Below are 20,237 nucleotides of genomic sequence, written 5' to 3'. Positions count from 1 at the left end.
TTTATTTTGTCTTCGTTCTCATATTTTCTCATTTGCGTTTATTATATTTAATTTCGAACTGCATGCTTTTTTTTTAATGTATTTTTTTTTGTTTTCTTTGTCTCAGTAGCCATTATTTGATTCTTACTACTATTTGTTTATGTTTCCACTTTGTAATTTTCTTTTCTGTGTAGAAGCATTTTTTAAATTTGTATTCTTATTTTCTTCCCGTCTTTCATTTCTCTCTTTCTTCGCACTAGTGTCCTTCTTTTTCATAACTTCATCTCTCTTTCTTCGCACTAGTGTCCTTCTTTTTCATAACTTCATCTCTTATTTCCTTTTCTCTTTTTCCTTTCGTCTTCCTCACCCTCTTTAGTGTAGTTTCATCTTCCTCTTTTCCTTTCCTTCTTTTCTTTCTGTCTCGTTCCTTTCTCATGTCTGTCTCCTACGTAATACTGCCCGCCCAGTCTGCCCCAGTGTTTTCCCCTTTATTTTTCCCCACCTTACTGCCTCTTCCCTCACCCCATGCCAATTTCCCCCCTCCTCTCCACGCTCTGTTTCCTTTCGCTTCGTTTTCCACTTTATTTTGTCTCCGTCTGTCTCATTTGTTTTCCTCGCCATTTCCTCGCCACTTGATAGTCCTGTACAGTATATTATTGTATTTATTCTTATTCGTATTTCTTATTGTTGTTTATTCTTATTTATTTCTTATTTATTTCTGTTTTCTTCTTTTCTTTCATACTTTTTCTTCCTTTTTTCCCCCTTCAGTATTCCATGTTCTGCCTTCAGTATTTCCGGTTTTCCCTCAGCATTTAAAGTTTCCCCTCAATATTCAGATTTCACGCTATTTCTCCTCCTACGATCAGTATTCCATTTTTGCCTCAGTATTTCCAAATTTTCTCTGTGTTTCCTTTTTTCCTGTCATATTCTCGATCTTTTCCTCTGATATTCCCTGCTTTCCTGTAAGTATTTCCATTGTCATCATTTCCCCTCAGTATTATTTATTTCCCCCTCAGTACGTATTTTCCCCTCTGTTCCTTATTTTCCACTCTATTCCTGATTTTCCCCTCAGTATTCCGTATTTTCCTCTCATCCTTATTTTCCCCCTTTTTCTTCCCCTCAGTATTCCTTATTAACCCCTCAGTATTCCTTATTTTCCCCTCAGTATTCCTTATTTTCCCCTCAGTATTCCTTATTTTCCCCTCTGCTTATTTTCCCCTCAGTATTCCGTTTTCCCCTCAAGATCCTCAATTTTCCCCATCTCGCTTTATCGCCACACTTTCCCCCAAATTATTACCCCTGCTACGTTCACAACTTCCCCGCATTGTGCCAATTTCTCCCCTCTCCCCCACCATCCCTTCTCCCCACTCCCCCACCATCCCTTCTCCCCACTCCCAAGTCTCCCCTTCTCCCACCTCTCCTCCACCCCCATCATTCTCCTCCCCCTCCCCAATCCCCCTACCCTCACCTCTCCCCCATTCCTACCATCTCTCCTCCCCCTCCCTAGTCACCCGTCCCCCACCCCCATCATTCTCCCTCCCCTCTCCAACTCTCCCTTCCCCCTCCTGCCCCCCTCCCCCGTCACGTGGTTTATGGGGGAGGAAGTAGGGAATATATTGGACTCCCGGACCCCTATTGATTTGGGCCCTGGCGTGGGGGTCAGGGGGAGGGTGAGGGGGGTCAGGGAATTAGGTTAAGGGAGGGAGATCTTAAGGGAAGGAGGTGGATAAGGGTTTTAGGGAGGATATTAAGGGCCTGTGGGGTGTTAAGGGAAGATGTTAAAGGGTGTGTGTGATGTTAAGAGATTTTAAGATGTAAAGGGAAACGATGTTGATCTGTGGGGACGTGAAGGAGTTTTGGTGAGGGCGTGATGTTAAAAGGATGTGGGAGATGTAAAGGGAAGAGATGTCAGAGGTTTTAGGGATGTTAAGAGTTTGTGTGATGTTGGTGGTTTGTGTTGTGTTTGTGTGATGTTAATGGTTTGTGTTGTGTTTGTGTGATGTTAGTGGTTTGTGTTGTGTTTGTGTGGTGTTAATGGTTTGTGTTGTGTTTGAGTGATGTTAATGGTTTGTGTGTGATGTTAATGGTTTGTGTTGTGTTTGTGTGATGTTAATGGTTTGTGTTGTGTTTGTGTGATGTTAATGGTTTGTGTTGTGTTTGTGTGATGTTTATGCTTGTTTTGTGTTTGTGTGATGTTAATGGTATGTGTTGTGTTTGTGTGATGTTAATGGCTTGTGTTGTGTTTGTGTGATGTTAGTGGTTTGTGTTGTGTTTGTGTGATGTTAATAATCTCGTAATCTTCTAAGTTCGATGACGTATTTTGTGTCTTATAATTCCTATACCCAAGCGATTATATTCACATTAAGACACTCGTATTTAAACAGGACAGGTTAAATAAGGCCCTAATTGTCCCTTGTACAATTTGGGGACTTCATAGATTGAACGATATCTTTCAGGATTATTAAGAAAATGAATACAACTTAGATTTTTTAGGCTGAACGATGTCTTGAGGAAATTATAATGTTATGAATGTCCACTGGTTTAAGGGATTAGGGATTGGGTGATTCAGAGGTATTTATGGAGGGATTTATGTCGTGTTAAGAGGATTTATGATGGCAGTCCCTAATTAAGAGGATTTTGTACTAGATTCTTGCTAACTTCAGGTGATTTCCTTCCGCCCAGGTGAGACTTCAGACTTGGGTAGGTAGATGTACGGTAGCTCTGATTAACCCCTTTATTATGAGAGATTTTCTTGGAATGCTAAAAGGTTTTCTCAAAGATGAATAAAATCGTCTGAAAGTAGTAATGTTAAAGTGAAAAAAAAAACAGTGAATGGGTTAATAAAGAGGGTTGTCGAATGAAAAAAAATGTACAAAATAAGTACCGGTAGCTGAATAAAATCGTCTGGCGGTAGGAAAAACAAAACAAAATATATATTGATAATGTTAATGGACATCGTTTATAACCTTTTCAAACTAAAATAGATTTCCCGTAAGCTGAATAAAAACATGCATTTATCTAGAGATTTCAAAGAATGGAAGTGAAAAGGCATAGAGTAGTTTTGGCCTGTTATGTAAAAGTGTGTGTGTGTGTGTGTGTGTGTGTGTGTGTGTGTGTGTGTGTTTGTGTTTGAGGGGGTGGCTTTTTTCGTTAGTTGATTTTGTTTCCAGTTTTAAATTCCTGCCGTGATTTCCACTGAAAGGGGACGAAAAAGTTGGGTGAATATCGTGTGTGTGTGTGTGTGTGTGTGTGTGTGTGTGTGTGTGAGAGAGAGAGAGAGAGAGAGAGAGAGAGAGAGTGCGAGTGTGTGTGTGTGTGTGTGAGAGAGAGAGAGAGAGAGAGAGAGAGAGAGAGTCGAGCTTTTGTAGTGGTAGCAGATGGTGTTCTGGTAGGGGTGATGGCATAGAGAGAGAGAGAGAGAGAGAGAGAGAGGCAGCTGGTGTTCGGTGAGTGGAGTGGTGGGTATGGAAGGGGATATGTGTGTGTGTATGTGGGGAGGGGCGAGAGACGGAGGGGAGAGGGGAAACTCTGAAAAAAGTCTGTGTGGTAAAGAATATGGAGAAGGATGAGTGTTTGGGAATATTTAGAGGACTGTGTTATAGAGAATAATACAGTAGAAGGCTGTGTGATAGAGAATGTGTAGTAAACTGTGATAAAAAAAAATATGTATAATGTATGGTAGATAATATGTGGGAGGCAGAGTATTCGAGAGGGCGTATGAGTTAGAAGAGTATGTGTGGGATAAAATGGATCTAATGTTAGTGTGTGGGGAGGGGGGAATTGTGTGTTGAGTGGGTGTTTGGAAGACGTGTGGGGAAGACAGTGTGTGGGCAAAAAGTGTATTGGAAAAGTGTGTGGGAGAGAGTGTGTGATGTACTCGTGTTGGCAGAGCGTGGGGAGAAGTGTGTGAGGGAACGTGTATGCGTGAAGTGAAAGCTGTATGTAGGAAAGTAAAAGGAAGGGTGCGTGGGAGTGTATCCGAGAACGCTATGTGGAGTGTGTGTGTGTGTGTGTGTGTGTGTGTGTGTGTGTGTGTGTGGAGGGGGGAGGATGATAGTTACAGACAGGAGAAAATATTGCATTATTTCCACGTCATTCTTTTAATTTTTTTTTATTTATTTTTTTCTTTTGACTGCCACCATTCTGCCGCCACTTCTGCCACCACTCCTGCCATCCATTTCCATCCTTCCAGTTCGCCTTTCATCAATGGAAAAAGGCGGAAGCTCGAAATACATTTTTTTCCCCTTTTTGTGAATAAAGTTTTGGTTTTTAGTATTACCATCCAGACTTTTTGCAGTCAGTCATAAAAACAATGGAGTGTTTCATTTGAGCAAGTTATTGTTTTATAGATGAGTTGTTTTTGATATTCCACATATTGTTTTTAACTCTATTGGTCTTTTTTTTTCAGTACTTGTTCTGTTAGGCTGACTGCGAACGTTTCTTTCTCCCCTCAGTCCGTCCAAACAAACACACGCTCTCTCTCTCTCTCTCTCTCTCTCTCTCTCTCTCTCTCTCTCTCTCTCTCTCTCATAATTCTTCCTTCTCTTCATCATCATCCTTGGTCTCTGTTAATGTACCAACCCCTTGCTCTCCACAACCCGAACCAGACGGAATGAGAAGCAACAAGAGGCGATAAAAGGTTGGAAACGACACTAGAATGCGAGAGGGAAGAGGGAAACGCGAGGAGGAGAAAGAGAGGAATGCGATGGAGAGGAGAGAGGGGAAGGAAATTGAGACGTAAAGGGGAAAGAATTGGACATGAGTGCACGGGGAGTGATCAGGGTGTTTACATAAGTATGGGGACTTGCGGTGGGGTGCAGTTTGTTACATTTCTCTCTCTCTCTCTCTCTCTCTCTCTCTCTCTCTCTCTCAATAATACACATTCCATTTTCTCATAGAGTCTGTATTGATCATTGAGCACAAGCCCTAACACTGGGAGGAACGTTGTCGCTGAAGGCAAGGAGGAAACACCAAATTCCCGTTTTCTTCGTAAGTTACCCCTGAAAGGCCTCCGTTCTCTCTGACGCGAACATGAAAGAGGGAGAGATTTCCCCGTAGACTTATCTCCCACTTGCCCCAGTTTGCATGTCATAATATTTTGAAGACCTGCTCACGTCAGTCTTGGATGCCGTCATGTCTATTTGTGGAGTGCCTTGCGTGCGTGTTATCGGTGTGTTGCGTGTGCGTGAGTGTGTGACACGTGGAGGGGAGGGATCTTGGCCATGATATGAACTGAATGGAGATGTGTCACAAGGTTGTATTTATGTGCCAGAGAAAGACCCATTTTTTTCTTTAATGTATAGAAGTGTTGAGCAGTGGACAGTAACTCTCTCTCTCTCTCTCTCTCTCTCAGAGCGGGAATAGGGTACCGGTATGTGAACTTGTGATATTGGTGTGTCGAAAAATTTTCCCCTGACTACTGAGTAAAATTTTGACAACAGACGTATTTCGATTATTATAGATTGGTCGTGGCTGATGAGTTGGGGCGAGTTGTTGGAATAATAATAATAATAATAATAATAATAATAATAATGCCCACTCCAGTTTAGGTTGGTCGTGACTGATGAGTTGGGGCGAGTTGTTGAGAAATGAATAATAATAATAATAATAATAATAATAATCGCTTCATTGTTCCCTCTCATACCTGTTACAGAAAAATCCATTCCGGTTTGTCATTGTCTTTGCCAATTTTCTTTTTTTTTTTTTTTTGCGTCATGGTTGTCATTTTGTCTGCTGATTCGTGTGTGTGTGTGTGTGTGTGTGTGTGTGTGTGTGTGTGTGTGTAAGCTTATTACTACTGTCGTGTAGGTTGTGGGTGACGTATCATTTTCAAGCCTCTCACACAGTATCATTCCCGTCACAGCCCCGTCACTTGGCCCCGTCACGTGTATATCAACTTCGTCACATCCGTCACATCTGTCAGCATCGTCACGTCTGTGTCAGTACTGTCACATCACCGTCACATATTAACACCGTCACATCACCCTTACATCTCGATCAACCCCATCACGTCAGCGTCACATACAGTATCTACTCACATCAGCGTCACATTTACTCGTATATCAAGCTCCGTCACGCCCAGCAACCCTGTAACGTCACCTCCTCACGCTACCCCCCTTCCCTTCCCCCTCAAGTTCAATAATCGATGAGGGAGGAGGCAGCGCAGAGTGATAACCCAATAATGTAGTTAACTGAACGATAAGATAAGAGGCTGCGGCGGCGGACTGAACGAAAGTATGTGACAAAATGTGGTGATAATGTACGTAGCGATAAGGGAAATATGTGTACGATAAGGGAAAGAATGTAGAGAAGAAAACGGAGCGGTAAAGAAAATGTTCAAGGGGGGACTAAAGAAGGTAGTAAAAAATGGTTTATAGATGTAAAGAGAACTGAGGTGGTGGTGGTAATATATGGAGTGAGAAGGAAATAATGGGGAAGAAAATGCTGAAGGAGGACAAAAAAATAAAGCAAAAACGGGGATAGGAAAGGCAAGGGGAATTTAGCAGAAAAATTGATAAAACATGTAGAGAAAACGGAAACATTGAAGAAGTGCTGAATGGGGGGACCAAAGAAATGTGATCGGAATAGTAAAGGAAACTGGAGAGGAATGGGTTGGGATAAGGAAGGAGTGTAACATAGGGAAAAATGTTATTGTAGGGGCGGTGGAGTGAACATAGAAAGGGAGAAACGAAAAGGTGTTGGGAAAATGGTGACAGGAACGGTAAAAAAAGAAGAGGAGACGGATGGATGGCTATAAAGAAAGACTAATGTTAAGCTGTCATTATTACGTTCTGTGTTATCCCAGCCATATCTCTTATCAACCCCTTCACATTCTTATCAGTCCGTCACATACCTGGATGATGATTAGGGTGAGAAAATAATGATAAAAGCGGTAAAGAAAGTGAGTAGGGCGAATACTAAAGTTAGGTAATAAAGAGGAAAGATTTTAACATTACCAACAGATGTGATAATTAAGATGGTGATGATCGCGCAAAATAGAAATGAATAGTACTAAAAAAAATAAAAGAAAAATGAATTATTATAATTTTAGTGATATATTAAAGAAGCGCGGTGATGTGATATAATATGTTTAACACACATTACATCTTCTTCCGCCTTATGTGTTCCCGTTTGAGCCCGTTTGTCATTGTGTCATTGCTCTGTCAACAAAAGTAACTTCCATTTGTAGTCTCAATATTATGTTTACTTGCCATATTTGACACGTTCCTGCTTGGCCTTCAGTACTGTGGTTACCGGAGGCTAGAATGGTCGCAGTACTGTGGTTACCTGAGGCTAGAATGGTCGCAGTACTGTGGTTACCTGAGGCTAGAATGGTCGCAGTACTGTGGTTACCTGAGGCTAGAATGGTCGGGATTAGTTCAGTATTCTATCTAACGCCAGACGATTTTATTCATCTGAGAGTGAGTCAGAGGGGCCATGGTGCTAAAAGACGATAAATAATTGAATAAGTGGTGCAGCAGTGAGGGGAAATAATTGCTGTTACGTGACGGATAACGACCTCTAACCAGGCTCTAGGGAATAATCAATGAGTGTTTGCTGTCACGGAAGTGTTTGTGCGGAAGTACTCGTTGACGGACTGGGCAGCAGACAGGGGCGAAGTAGGAGTTTGTTGTTAGGAAGAGTAATTGAGAGAGAGAGAGAGAGAGAGAGAGTGAGAGAGAGAGAATGTCGGGCAACAGACGTGGGTGAAGTACGTTTTTATTAAGAAGTGTCGGAGAGAGAGAGAGAGAGAGAGAGGATATGCACTTTTTTCTTTTTGTAAGTAAATGCTTTGTCGTGTATTCATGTTTCTTTTTTGTTACTAAAATATTTGAAAATAATAACACTTCATTCCTATTCCATTGTGTAAGCCCAACCATTTCACAATTCCCCTTCCCCCGAATAAAAAATATAAAGAATAAATAAATAAATAATCTTAGTTCTTCTTAGCAAGTCCCCAGTGTAAGACGAGTTATTGAGACGGTGATGGTGGTGAGGAGAAAATGGTGGACTTGCTGTGGGGGTGTGTGATGCGTTTTTGATGGGAGAGAGAGAGAGAGAGAGAGAGAGAGTTGTGATGTCGAGTGCTGTGCTGACGAAGGGTAATGTTTCAGTGTTGTTCGATGGGGTGGAGAAGTATGTATGTGTGTATGATTTAATGGAGTGAAGAAACTTGAGTGTGTGTGTGTTTGTGTGTGTGTGTGTGTGTGTGTGTGTGGGTGTGGGTGTGGGTGTGTGTGTGGAAGGTGAGTGGTTGTATATCAGTGTGGTGGAAGTTTTTAGTGGTGTGTGTGTGTGTGTGTGTGTGTGTGTGTGTGTGTGTGTGTGTGTGTGTGTGTGTGTGTGTGTGTGTGTGTTGCTAAAGTCTCAGGCGAAAGGATAAGAAATAAAGGAAAAATGAGGAGGGGAAGAGGTGAATGCTGGAGGAGGTGAAGGAAGAGATTGAAGGGGGATCAGAGGAAGTGATAGTACGGTAACTTCTTTATTGCTACTGTCAGACGGTTTTATTGAACTTGTGAGAGACCTTTAGAAGTGAAAAGTCCGTCTGGAGTTTTAATATAATCGTCAGGAGATAGCAGGGAAAGACAAAAAAAAAGTGGTTAAAAGGAGGAAGGTACGAGGGAAGAGAGCAGGAAATAAGGAAGGGTGTGTCCTGAAGGGGGAGAAGAGGAAGTGGCTGATAGTGGAAGATAAGAGGCAAGAATATATGAAGAAGAAAACGCATATGGAATTTTACGAGAAACGAATTAGGGATGAAGAAGCGAGGTGTGGAAAGGAAGATAGGAGGGAGTGAGTAAAAAAAATGTGGGATAATGATTGATAGTGAATGATAAGATGAAGAAATATGAAGATGAAGAAGATGATATATCAAGATGTTGCGAAAAGGGAATTAATGAAGGTTTGAGATGTGATAAGGAAAATACTGCAGAGGGAATGAGGGGGGGAAAATTGACAGGATGGTGACAGTGAAATATGAGAGAAAAAATAGTAAAAGATAAAAATAATAATTCAGGAAGTTGGGAAACAGGGAAAAAAAAAAAAAACAGTTTGAAAGGGAATGTGATCTGGAGGCAGTGAAAGGAAAGAATTAAAGGAAAACTGCCAGTAACTGAGAGTAAAGGATAAGGAAAAGAAACCGGGTTCTCGATAACAAATTAAAGGTTGAGAAAAGGATATTGGAAGAGAGGGAGTGAGATATGGAAGGAGAGATGTATTGAAGAGCCTGCAGGAAAGGATTATGGGGAAGATAAGAGAGGAAAAAGCGAGGGCAAGAAAGATATGTTGGTGTAAAGAAAAGAGGAACAGAATTGGAAGGAAGAACGACGATGGTGATTTAATAAAGATTTGTAAAGGGAAGCTGGAGAGAGAGAGAGAGAGAGAGAGAGAGAGAGAGAGAGACGAAAGTGGGTGAAGAGGGAGAGAGGAAGAAATTATCGAGGGATGCAATTTAGGAAACAGATCATTAGTGGGAGTAGGAAGGAGAGAGGAAGGAAAATGAAAGGAGGGAGGAAAGAGAAAGAACCTGAGATAAGTTTTTGACTGAAAAGAGAGTTCATGAAAAGGCCATGATGATTGAGTTGGGTCTGAAATTATTATTATTATTATTATTATTATTATTGTTGTTGTTGTAGTTGTTGTTAGTTATAATTGTTATGGATTATCGTCGTCGTCGTCATCGTTGTCGTCCATCATCATTCATCATCATCAGCATCCATCAGTCATCATCATCATCATCATCATCATCATCATCATCATCATCATCATCATCATCAGTCTCCTTTCCCACAACATTTGAGCGTACGATTCAAGTCTAACCCTTCATTCAGGTGACTAGATTTTATTGATTTCATCGTATTAGCAGTCGATTGTAGCAGAGGTTTTTGGAACAGGGAAGGTTAGATACAGCCTTCATTAACCCCAAAGCTGAGTAATATTGTCAAGAGTAATATCAAGCAATTACAGATGGTTAATAGGACGAAGGATTGGTATTTGTCTCGGTAGATTGAACGGGATTGGTAACAAGTATACACGCGTGAACGACCGTCTTGAAGCAAATATTCCACGCATACGAAAAGATGAAAGACTGTTCCTTGTTCCAGATTAAAGGCTGCTTGTTTGTGCGCAGATGGTGTGTTTGTGCGCAGATGGAAATGCACAAACGCCAGCCGAAGTAGTCCGTGTTCGGTGGGAGATTCACTTTGGCCATTTTGTGTCCGTTTGGTGGTAATTGAGTCTGTTGTGTGAGCGTGACTTGTATTACACACACACACACACACACACACACACACACACACACACACACACACACACACACACACACACACACACACACACACACACACACACACACACACACACACATTTTTTTTATATGGATGGATTTTAATATATTTTTTCTTCCACCAGGTATGGGACGGAGAAGACTTCTGTGGACACCAGCTGCCGGTAGGCCCCCCCTCCCCCAAGTATTAGGCTAAGGACCTCCCCACTCCCCTCCCCTCCCCTAGGCTAAGGACCCCCGCCACTCCCTCCCCTCCCCTAGGCTAAGGACCCCCGCCACTCCCTCCCCTCCCCTAGGCAAATGACCCCGCCACTCCCTCCCCTCCCGTAGGCTAAGGACCCCCCACTCCCTCCCCTTCCCCTCCCCTAGGCTAAGGATCCCCACCCCCTCCCGTCCCATGGGCTAAGGACCCCCACTCCCTCCCCTCCCCCCTAAGTATTAGGCTGACCCCTCCCCCTCCCCTCCTCCTCCTCCTAAGCATTAGGCTAAAAACCCCTCCTTCCCCTCCCCCATGTATCAGGCAAAGGCTCACTTCACCCTCCCCAGATTATTATGTTAAGACCCCCTCCCCTTCCCTCAGGTATTATGCTAAGGCCCATTCCCCTTCCCCTTCCCCCAGTTTTATATTAAGACTGTCCCCCCTCCCCTCCCCTCCTCCCAGAAGTATATTAAGGTTTCTCCCCTCCCTTCCCCCCTCCCCCAGGTATTTTACGAAGACGATCTCTCCCCATTCCCCCCATTTATCAAGGCTTCCTCTTTCCGGTCCCCTTCCCGCATATATCAGGCTAAGACTCCCCCCTCCTCCCTCCCCTCCCACCCCTCCTCCCCCTCCCTAAAGTGCAAGATTAAGGCTTTCCCTCCCCCACCCCCACTATTTTACAAAGACTTCCTCCCCCCCTTCTTTCCTCCCTGTACACCAGCATTACGCGTTTTTCCCTTCCTTATGCCCAATATCATCCGGTTTACGCGTTGGCCCCAGTACCAGTCCCCTCCGCCCCTCTCCCCCAGTATTGCGCTATTTCCCCCTCCTCCTTCCCCAGTTCACCAGTCTTAAATTTAGGCCGTGGTAGCAGCCTTACTTCCCCCCACTCCCCCTCCCTTACCGGTTTCGACGCTAAATTCCAGTACTTTCCTCCGCTTCTTTTCCCCCAGTTCACCGGTATTAGGCATGGAGTGTTCCCTTGTCATTCCCCAGTACACCAGTATTGCACTAGGATCCCGGTAGCCCTAGCCCCGCCTCCCATATCCCCCAGTTTTTATATTATCTTCCCTTCCGGCTCAGCTCAGCGATAGGTAGCTTAGTATTTCGTAGTTTCCCCTAGTTTGTACAATTTTCTCTCCCAGCTTTTTGTAAGAAAATGGATTACATGGGATGCCTTTAAAGGGGTACCTATTGTATTCTAAGTCCTGATTCTTCAAACGCATCCCACATAGAGCTCGGTATATGTGCTAGAAGGAAGGAAACAGTAAGGAACGGAGAGAGAGAGAGAGAGAGAATAAAGCGTAGGTAAAGGGTGGAAATAGGTAAGATAGAAAACTGGTAACTTTAAGCTAGTATCCCCTCCCTCCCCTTCCCGCCCGACATATGTTAGGTCCCCCATTGAAGATTATTCCCAGTGAAAATGGCCGTACAACATCCAGACGGTGAATGTAAGCAGTGACGTAAGATGTAAGTTAATGGGTAAAACTTTACTCCTGTGACGTATTTATTATTATTGTTATTATTATTACCCGGCCCCTCCCCGGAGGGGCTCGGGGACGGGCATTGTTTTCTCTCGGTTTGTCTGTTTGTTTGTCTGTATGTCCGTAAACAGTTTTATGCGAAAGCTACTGGTGCGATTTGCACTAAAAGTACAGGGAAGATGGGCCAAGACCTGCCCACCTCCTTAAATTTGGGGTCAAATTGGGCCCAGGCCCAGGCTGTAGGCCCTCAAAATGTAAAGAAAGCGGTGACGGGTAAAAATCGTTTTTATATTTTCGCCATAACGCCTCTCAAATTCGTCGTATCGACATGAAACCAAAACCTGAAGGTGCATCTATCAAATCTGCATCCTGTAACGCATCAATACATCAGGGGGGTCACCCCCCAGTTTGCTGTAGGGGAGGTCAGTGTCAGGTGGGTCGGGCCTAAAATTTCAGATGGGCATAAAATCGTCAATTTTCACCCGATTTACTGCAAATTTGATAAGTGACATCTTTGACAATATATCCTGTTGTGTTTATACGTCAGCACGTCAGCACTAAAATGACTGCTGGGGACGGGTTTGCTGTTCCTTGGCACCGCTTATTATTATTATTATTATTATTATTATTACCACCTTCAAACTTTTTTTTTTTTTTTAATTGGACTCCATATAGACAGCCATCATCAACCCTCTTCAGCTCACTCCGAAGCTGAGTAAAATCGTCGGGTAGTAGGAAGAACTGAAGTATAAATGGGGTACTCAGAGTGAAGTGTTAAAGAACCCACATTGTTCACTCGTTTCTGGAATATCGCATCCCTTTTTCGTCGAACAGTTATGAAACTCGTGCAGGGTATTGTGGAAAGTCTCTTGGTTTCCGAAGAGCACATCAGTGGGTTTCAAAAGACATCGCTCACTGTCTCGTAATGTATCGTAAGGAGGTGGATTGATGTTCGTGTCCGCAAGGGAAGGGAGGTAAAGGTAAGGTAGTTTGAAGTCTAAGGTAAGTCTTGCCTTAAATCAACTTCTGTATTTTCCTTGTGATTTTTTCGTTATTGCGTGGACTAATGATATCAGTTTATATAGTCTGCATAAGGACTGTATTCTAATCGGCATTGGAGGCTTCTTATTTCCTCTTCCTTGGCGATTTGTTTATTTATTTATATATTTTTTTTTGTACCTTGATATTCGGTTGTATGTTTATAATGTTTTAATATCGACATGATTTAATTTTGCATCAGTACTATACAAAGGGATTATGAAGTGGAATGTGAAGAATAAATCACAAAGGAAGAGGTGTAAGGGAATCTCCAAAGCCAATATATATACGATGCAAGGTTTCACTATACGTAACCACTCCGAGAAATGTACGGTAAAAAAAAATCGAAAAAGCGTATACGGTTTTTTCTTCGATAAATTTAGAGTTCTCGCGCCATTCTTTTGTTGAATTATTTTGACGTAAAGAAAAGCCTGAACAACGAGGGTAAGCACGCGACGCTCTCACGTCTCAGGACAGAGGTAATAGCAGTGAAGCAAGTGAATGGCGTGGGGAAAGAGACACTAGTTCGAAGCAAGTCAACATCAGGAACGCTTGTGTTAAATATCAGTACGAAATTTATGAGTCTCGAATGTGGTACTGTCCCTCTGTATGATTTGGTTTTCGTGTGTGTGTGTGTGTGTGTGTGTGTGTGTGTGTGTGTATACTGAATATCCTCAGTCTACAGTGGGTAAATAACATGGAAATTTACCTCTCTTCTCTTAGTTTATTGACGTTAATTCCTCCACTACTCATCACTGTTTAAATACCTTGGGAAATTACATCATTGTATGCCTAGTTTCCTCTTCCTTTATTGGCTTAGTATTGCGTCAAACACTGTCCAATAATTATCAAATGCCTTGGGAAATGCAGTTGTTAGATTAGGTTAGGTGAGCTGAGATGCCGTGAAAAGTGTAGTTTTTAGGTGTGAGATTTCCTGATATATAAGAAAGTTCTGTATATTTTTCTTTAATTTTCTTTCTTTTTCATTTATTTATATACTTTTTATGTACCTAGTGTCGATTTTCTCAATATTTCTTGCACTCCACACTACCTAAGTCCCATGGAATCTTCTATCTTTCTCTTTAAATGATTGTATATTTATGTATCTGTCTGTCTATATACGTAACAGTACACACACACACACACACACACACACACACACACACACACACACACACACACACACACACACACACACACACACACACACACACACGTCAGTCGTTGATTATTGTTTCCAGGGCGAATTGTGACGGGTTGTCAGGGGGGACCACAGTATTGACGCAGCGAAAATTTTCCTCTATACTCTTCACATGGACCTTAAGTGATATAATGGCACTTGACCGTTCTTTGCCATTAGTGAAAATTGGTGTTGTAACGTCATTAAAGTGATTATTGTTATCACTCGGTTGATTTTTATCGCTGGTAATTGTTGTTTGTCATTGTTGTTAGTGTGATTGTCTGAGGCTTTTGTTTTTGCTTCCTGGAGCGTGAGGAGATGTAGCAACTAAGGTGTTTAGAAGTTTCTCCACCACACCCAATCTCTCTCTTCCCTTTCTCCTCCCTTCCCTCTCCCCTTCGCTCTTCCCATCCCTCTCCCCTCCCTTCCCTCCTCTGTCCCTGTTCCTTCTCCAGCTTTCTCCTATCTCATCTTCCCCTCTTCCTCCTCCATACTCTAATTTTCCCATCACCTCCCCTCTCACTCCACTCTTTCATATTCTCAGCCTCCCCTCCTTTCACCGTAACCTCTCCCCACCTTCACCCTGCCTCTCGTGCCCCTACTCTCCCTCTTCCCCACCCTTTCTCGCTCTCCCAGAGGCCTTGCCCCCCTTTCGTTCAGCCAGTCCCTCCTCTCTTCCCCAATTTTCCCACCCTCCTCGTCTCCCACCTCACTACTCTTCCCTAACTCCTCCCTTTCTCAACCCTCATCCTATTCCTCTCACCATCTAAGCACCTCTCTTAACCCCCGTTCCCCTCACCCTCTCCTACCTCTCATCACCACTACTCCTAACCTCACCCTTACCTCTTCCCCCTGCCACTCCACTCCCCAACCACTGTCACTCCAGCCTCCCTCCCCGTATACCCAAACCACTCCCTCCGCACACCCCTCTGTCCAAACCTCTCCCTTTGCTCACCCCTCCCTCTATCACCTTCTCCCCCACCCTAACCCCAGCCTTTCCCCCTCTCACGCCTTCCTATACCACCCTGTCCCCCTCCAGCACATCAAACCTTTCCCACATTCACCCCCCCCCCTGCCACCCTTACCCCAACCTCTCCCCTCCCTCTTACCCCACCCTGTCCCACACCCTCACCTCAAACCTCACCCACCTCCATCCCTTCCTCTGCCACCCTCTCCCTTACCCCTCACCATCTGCTTCGTTAGTGGAGGCGAAGAAAAACTACAGAAAACGGGCATCAGAAAGCAAAAAATAAAAAAAATAAAATGAAATAGAAAATTAAAAAGTAATATAAATTTACTTTCATATGCTCTTAAATAATCGATGGACACATTTCGTAATAAATTTCGTAATATTAAAATTACGTGGATAGAAATATTGAAGGACTGATTATGATCTCTATACCGAAGATTTAATTGAAAGACATACAAGGAGAAAGAATGAAAAGGCTGTAGAAAGGACGAAGGAACTTGAAAGGAAGGGAGGAGGAGGAGGAGGAGGAGGAGGATTATCTGGGCAAACGAAGAAGTGGGAAAGAGATTTGATAACAGAAAGGGAAGAAGGGAAAAAGAAGTTAAAGAAAATGATGCAGAGGACAGGAGGAAGGCAGAGAGACTATAGAAAAGAGTCAGTAAGACAAGAATGGAGGGAGGGAAGAAAACAGGAAGAGGTGAGGGAAGAACATAGAGGAAGAGCGGAGGAAGGAATAGCATGAAGGAGTAAGAACACAGGGAAGGACGGGTGGAAGAGAGAGGAAGGAAAAGTGAGGGACAAGGAACATGGAATGAGAGGGAAAGAAGAGGAAAGGAATGAGGAATAGAGGAAGAGGGAGAAATCATCTAAGGAGAGGGTATAGATAGAGGGCGAAACTGGAAGAAAGAAAGGGGGAGGAAGAAAGAATTGACTAAAGAAAAACAAAGAAGAAAGAGGGAAGAAGGAAGGAATGAAGGAGGGAGGAAAGAGGTAGGGAGAGAGGGAAGGAAGGAAGGAAGGAAGGAGGGAAGTGAGAATAAAAATAGAATAGTGTGGAGTAAGGTAGAGAGAAGGAAGGAGGAAGGAAGGAAGGAAGGCTGGAGTGAGGGTGGGTGAGGGTGAGTGTCTGGATGGCGCTGGAAACAAGATCACGTCTGGCCAGGGACGTGACTAAGGGGGGGACACACCGCCTTACTCCCCCACTCTCAGCACTCCCTACCTAACACTCTCTCTTCTCCTTTACTCCCAACACTCCCTACCTAACACCTTCCCTTTTTGCTCATTCCCAGCACTCCTTGCCTAACACACACTCTGCTCCCTCACTCCCTGCCAAACACCCTCCCTTCCTCCTTACACACAACACTACCTACCTAACACCCTCCCTTCTCCCGTACTCTCAACACTCCATACCTAACACCCTCCCTTCTTCTTCACTTCCAACACTCCCTACCTAACACCTTCCCTTCTCCCTCATTCCCAACACTACCCAACACTATCCCTTCTCCCTCACCTCCAACACTGCCTACTAAACCCTTCCTTCTGCCTCACTCCCAATACTTCCTGCCTAATACCCTTCCTTCTTACTCACTCCCTGCCTAATACCTTTCCTTTTACTCACACTCAGATGCCCTCCCTTCTCCCTCACTCCCGTCCTTCCTACCTAACACCCTTCTTGATCACTCCCATACTCCCTACCTAACACCCTCCCGTCTCCCGTACTCATTCTTCCTCTACTTAAAACCCTCCCTTCTTTCTCACTCCCAGCACTTCCTACTTAGCCTCCACCCTCTTACGCATTCATCTCATCCCGTCGCAGTCCCTACCAAATACCCTCCCATCCATACTTACTCCCTACCTAAGCCCCCTCCCTTCATACTCACTCACTCACCTCCTGCTTTCCCACTCCATACCTAACCCGTCCATTTTCCCACATTCACTCCCTAACACCCTCCCTTCTTAGTCACTCCCTCCCTCTCCCTCTCACTTCCTCTCCCTCTCACTCCCTCTCCCTCTCACTCCCTACTTCCCTTTCAACACCCACTCCCCTCCCGATCTTACCTCCCTCACTCTCTTTCCTTTGTTCCTTGACTTGTCTTCCTTTTTCTTTTATTTAACAATTTCCATCTTCTTCCCCCATCCATCTCATTGTGAATCTCTCTCTCTCTCTCTCTCTCTCTCTTTAACAAACACCATTTAACCATTAAGAAAAATAACCAAATCAGTGGGATGAGAATAAAAGTAAAAGAAACAAAAACATACAGTATTGGGTCGTACTATAAGACGCATAGGAGGCTTCGTAACACATTCTTCTAAGCGATTTATTTTGGCATATTACACCTGAACAACCTGCTCTGTGCTGTTTACATTATTTTCTATATCGACATATTTTGGGTTAGTGACGTACAAGAGGATACTGTAGTGTAAGATACAGAATAAATCGCTAAGTAGAAGGTGCAACAAAACCTGTAATGCCACTTATAATTCAGTCTTTTAGCTCTTTTGAATGTGAAGGAAAATAAAAGTAGCCAAATATGGAAATAAAGTAAATAAAAAAGTCTACGGTATGCCCCCTCCAAGCCTCCCTAGACAGCAGTGAAGCGAGTGTAATCAATAACACAATCACAATATTTGACGTGGCAGATAAATCACAGTCCACGGATTTATGACAGGACGGTGGGTGGTGGTGGGGGACGGGGAGAGGGGTGGAGGGGAGAAAAACTGGGAGAGAGGGTGATAAGGGAGGGAGGGAAAGAGGGAGGAAAACTGGGTTGAAGGATGAGAGGAAGGGATAAAGTGATAAATAGTGGGAGTTCGAGAAAAGAAGGAAGTGTGAAAAGATGCATATATGTATGGAGAGAGAGAGAGAGAGAGAGAGAGAGAGAGAGAGAGAGAGAGAGAGAGAGAGAGAGAGAATGACAACAAAACACCTTGGGAGTAATAGAGTGGGTAGGGAGGGAGGCAGGTGATAGGTAGAGTTGGGGGAGGAGGGAAAAAGAGAGGAGAAGTAAACAGGGAGCGGGTAGGGAGGGTTTGGGTGGGGAGGGAGGTAGGTAGGGAAGTAAACAGGGAGGAGGTAGGGAGGGAGAGGGCAGGGAGAAGTGTAAACAAGGAACAGTTAGGGAGGGAGAGGTCAGGGAGGGGAGCAGGGAGGAATAGTAAACAGGGGGCAGGGGGTAGAGGCAGGGAAAAATGTAAACAGAAGAGGCATGGGAAGTTAGGTGCCAAAAATAGGGGGTTGGCTGAATATGCACTTGAGATACGTGTTTGCCTACGTATATATTTTTTTCCTGTTAAGCTTATTTACCTGCTGTTCTGAGAGTTTTCACCTTTTTAGTCTTGGTTAAATTATGTGCCTGTTTTCAGTGAGAGTTAGGGTTTTGATGATGATGATGATGAGATTGATGATTGATGATGGTGGTGGTGGTTGCAATTATTATTTTCACTGCTAATTCTACCCCTGACATTTTCTTAGCAGTATTGATAGGGCGATGATTATGAAGATGTTTATTGTGATGATGATAATAATATTGAATAAGGTGATTAGGATACTTCTTTAATAATGGTGTCATTTCTTATGTTTGTCACTGATATTTCAAGCATACGAGACAGTTACATTACTCCATATTATTAAAAAATGTTTACTTCACTTTACATAGCTTAACACTAAATAGTTTTCCCCGAACGAGAAAAATCCTGGCTCTCAGATGGGTTTAGCAAATGATCCAGATTAAAAACTGTCCAAAGTATAATCCTTCTCATATCAGGATGTCTTTGAAGTGAAGATCTGCCATCAGTGTTATCCCTTCCCGTAATCCTTTGTTTATTTATTGTTAGTCTTGGCCATCCATCACAGCCAGTCGTTCTTGCTCAACACTGATCCAGACATTGGCGTTTTTATTATGTTTTATGTGTTGGTTTGTGGGTTGGATTAAATGCACGAAGATACGGGCTTTAGAAGGTAGGTTAGTGGTGGGTAACGGGGAATAGGGTGAGAGGGAGGGGGAGGAGGGAGTTAGAAGGACGGAAGGGGTACATGATTGAGGGTGAAGGGAGAGAGGAGAGAGGCCGAGAGGGAGAGAGGTGAGATAGTAAGAGATGAGAGGGAGGGAAGTGAAGTGAGGGTGAGAGGGATGGAGAGACGGAAGGGGGGGGGGATGAGAGGGAAGGAGAAAAGGGTAGTGCATGGGAGGAGTGGAGGGAAAGGAGGAGGAAGGGGTAGAGAGTGAGAGGGAGACAGACAGATAAGGATGAGGGAGGGGAAGGAGAGAAGGGTAGAGGGAAGGAGGGGTAGAGAGTAGGAGGAAAGCGTCGAAGGGGTTTTAGGGGGAGAAATGAAGGGCGTCGCTGGGAAGAAAGCTTGACGGAGGCGCGGCAGGAGGGGAGGAGGAGGGAGAAGGGATGGGAGTGGAGGGGAGGGGGAGGGAGAAGGGATGGGAGTGGAGGGGAGGGGGAGGGAGAGAGAGAAAGAGAAGTGCACTGTAACTAGTCCCGTTAATGCATTTTCCCGACGAAAGTTGGCGCCGCTCTAATTTTGGACGTGGGTGAGTGAGTGAATGAGTGAGTACGTGATCGAGAGAGAGAGAGAGAGAGAGAGAGAGAGAGAAACTGATAGGTAATAGAACAGGGAAGTGCCAGGTAATATAAAGTCACGTACTCTTATAATTGTCATGTGGACCTCGCTCGCGTCGTTAAGTATAAAGCCGTTCACCTCAAATGGCTAGTTACGACCTTGTTCCAGTTTTGGGTCATTACAGGGCGACCTTGTACACACCACACCACACCACACCACACCCCTCGGAGATCAGTAACGTTCGATCACCACCACTACCACAACCATCATCATCATCATCATCATCATCACCTCCGCAATTACTACCACCCCGCCACCCCATCCCCCCACCCTCGCCCCTGCACGTGCACAGGTGGGGGTGAGACAGGAAGAGAGTATCAGGAGAAAACGAAGCAGGTAACTCAACGTATTCACCTTTGCCAGACTGTCAGCATTCCCGCCGCAACACACCCAATCGACACACCTGCATATTTACTTCCCCTTTCTCTTTGGCATATATTCGTAACACCTTTTTCTCAGTGATTCACTTTTGCGT

At 44.0% G+C, this 20,237-nt stretch overlaps 1 protein-coding gene across 12 annotated transcripts in view; it reads left to right on the top strand.

Moving 5' to 3' along the window:
* LOC145393515 (uncharacterized) overlaps positions 1-20,237 on the top strand; it is a 1,158,665-nt gene that overhangs the window by 778,099 nt on the left and 360,329 nt on the right. For 10 of the 12 annotated variants that reach the window (XM_080267654.1, XM_080267659.1, XM_080267660.1 and 7 more), the window contains one exon: positions 10,387-10,425. The exons of the other annotated variants lie outside the window; for them this stretch is intronic. In XM_080267654.1, the coding sequence (XP_080123780.1) occupies positions 10,387-10,425 (39 nt within the window). The remainder of the gene's footprint in view (positions 1-10,386; positions 10,426-20,237) is intronic. 12 annotated transcript variants of the gene reach the window in all.

This window comes from Coenobita brevimanus, chromosome 24 (genome assembly GCF_032717465.1).
Source record: "Coenobita brevimanus isolate Jiangsu-jjx chromosome 24, ASM3271746v2, whole genome shotgun sequence".
Classification (NCBI taxonomy): Eukaryota; Metazoa; Arthropoda; class Malacostraca; order Decapoda; family Coenobitidae; genus Coenobita; species Coenobita brevimanus.
The sequence above is the reverse complement of the archived record's forward strand: the minus strand, read 5'-3'. Positions and strand labels throughout refer to the sequence as shown.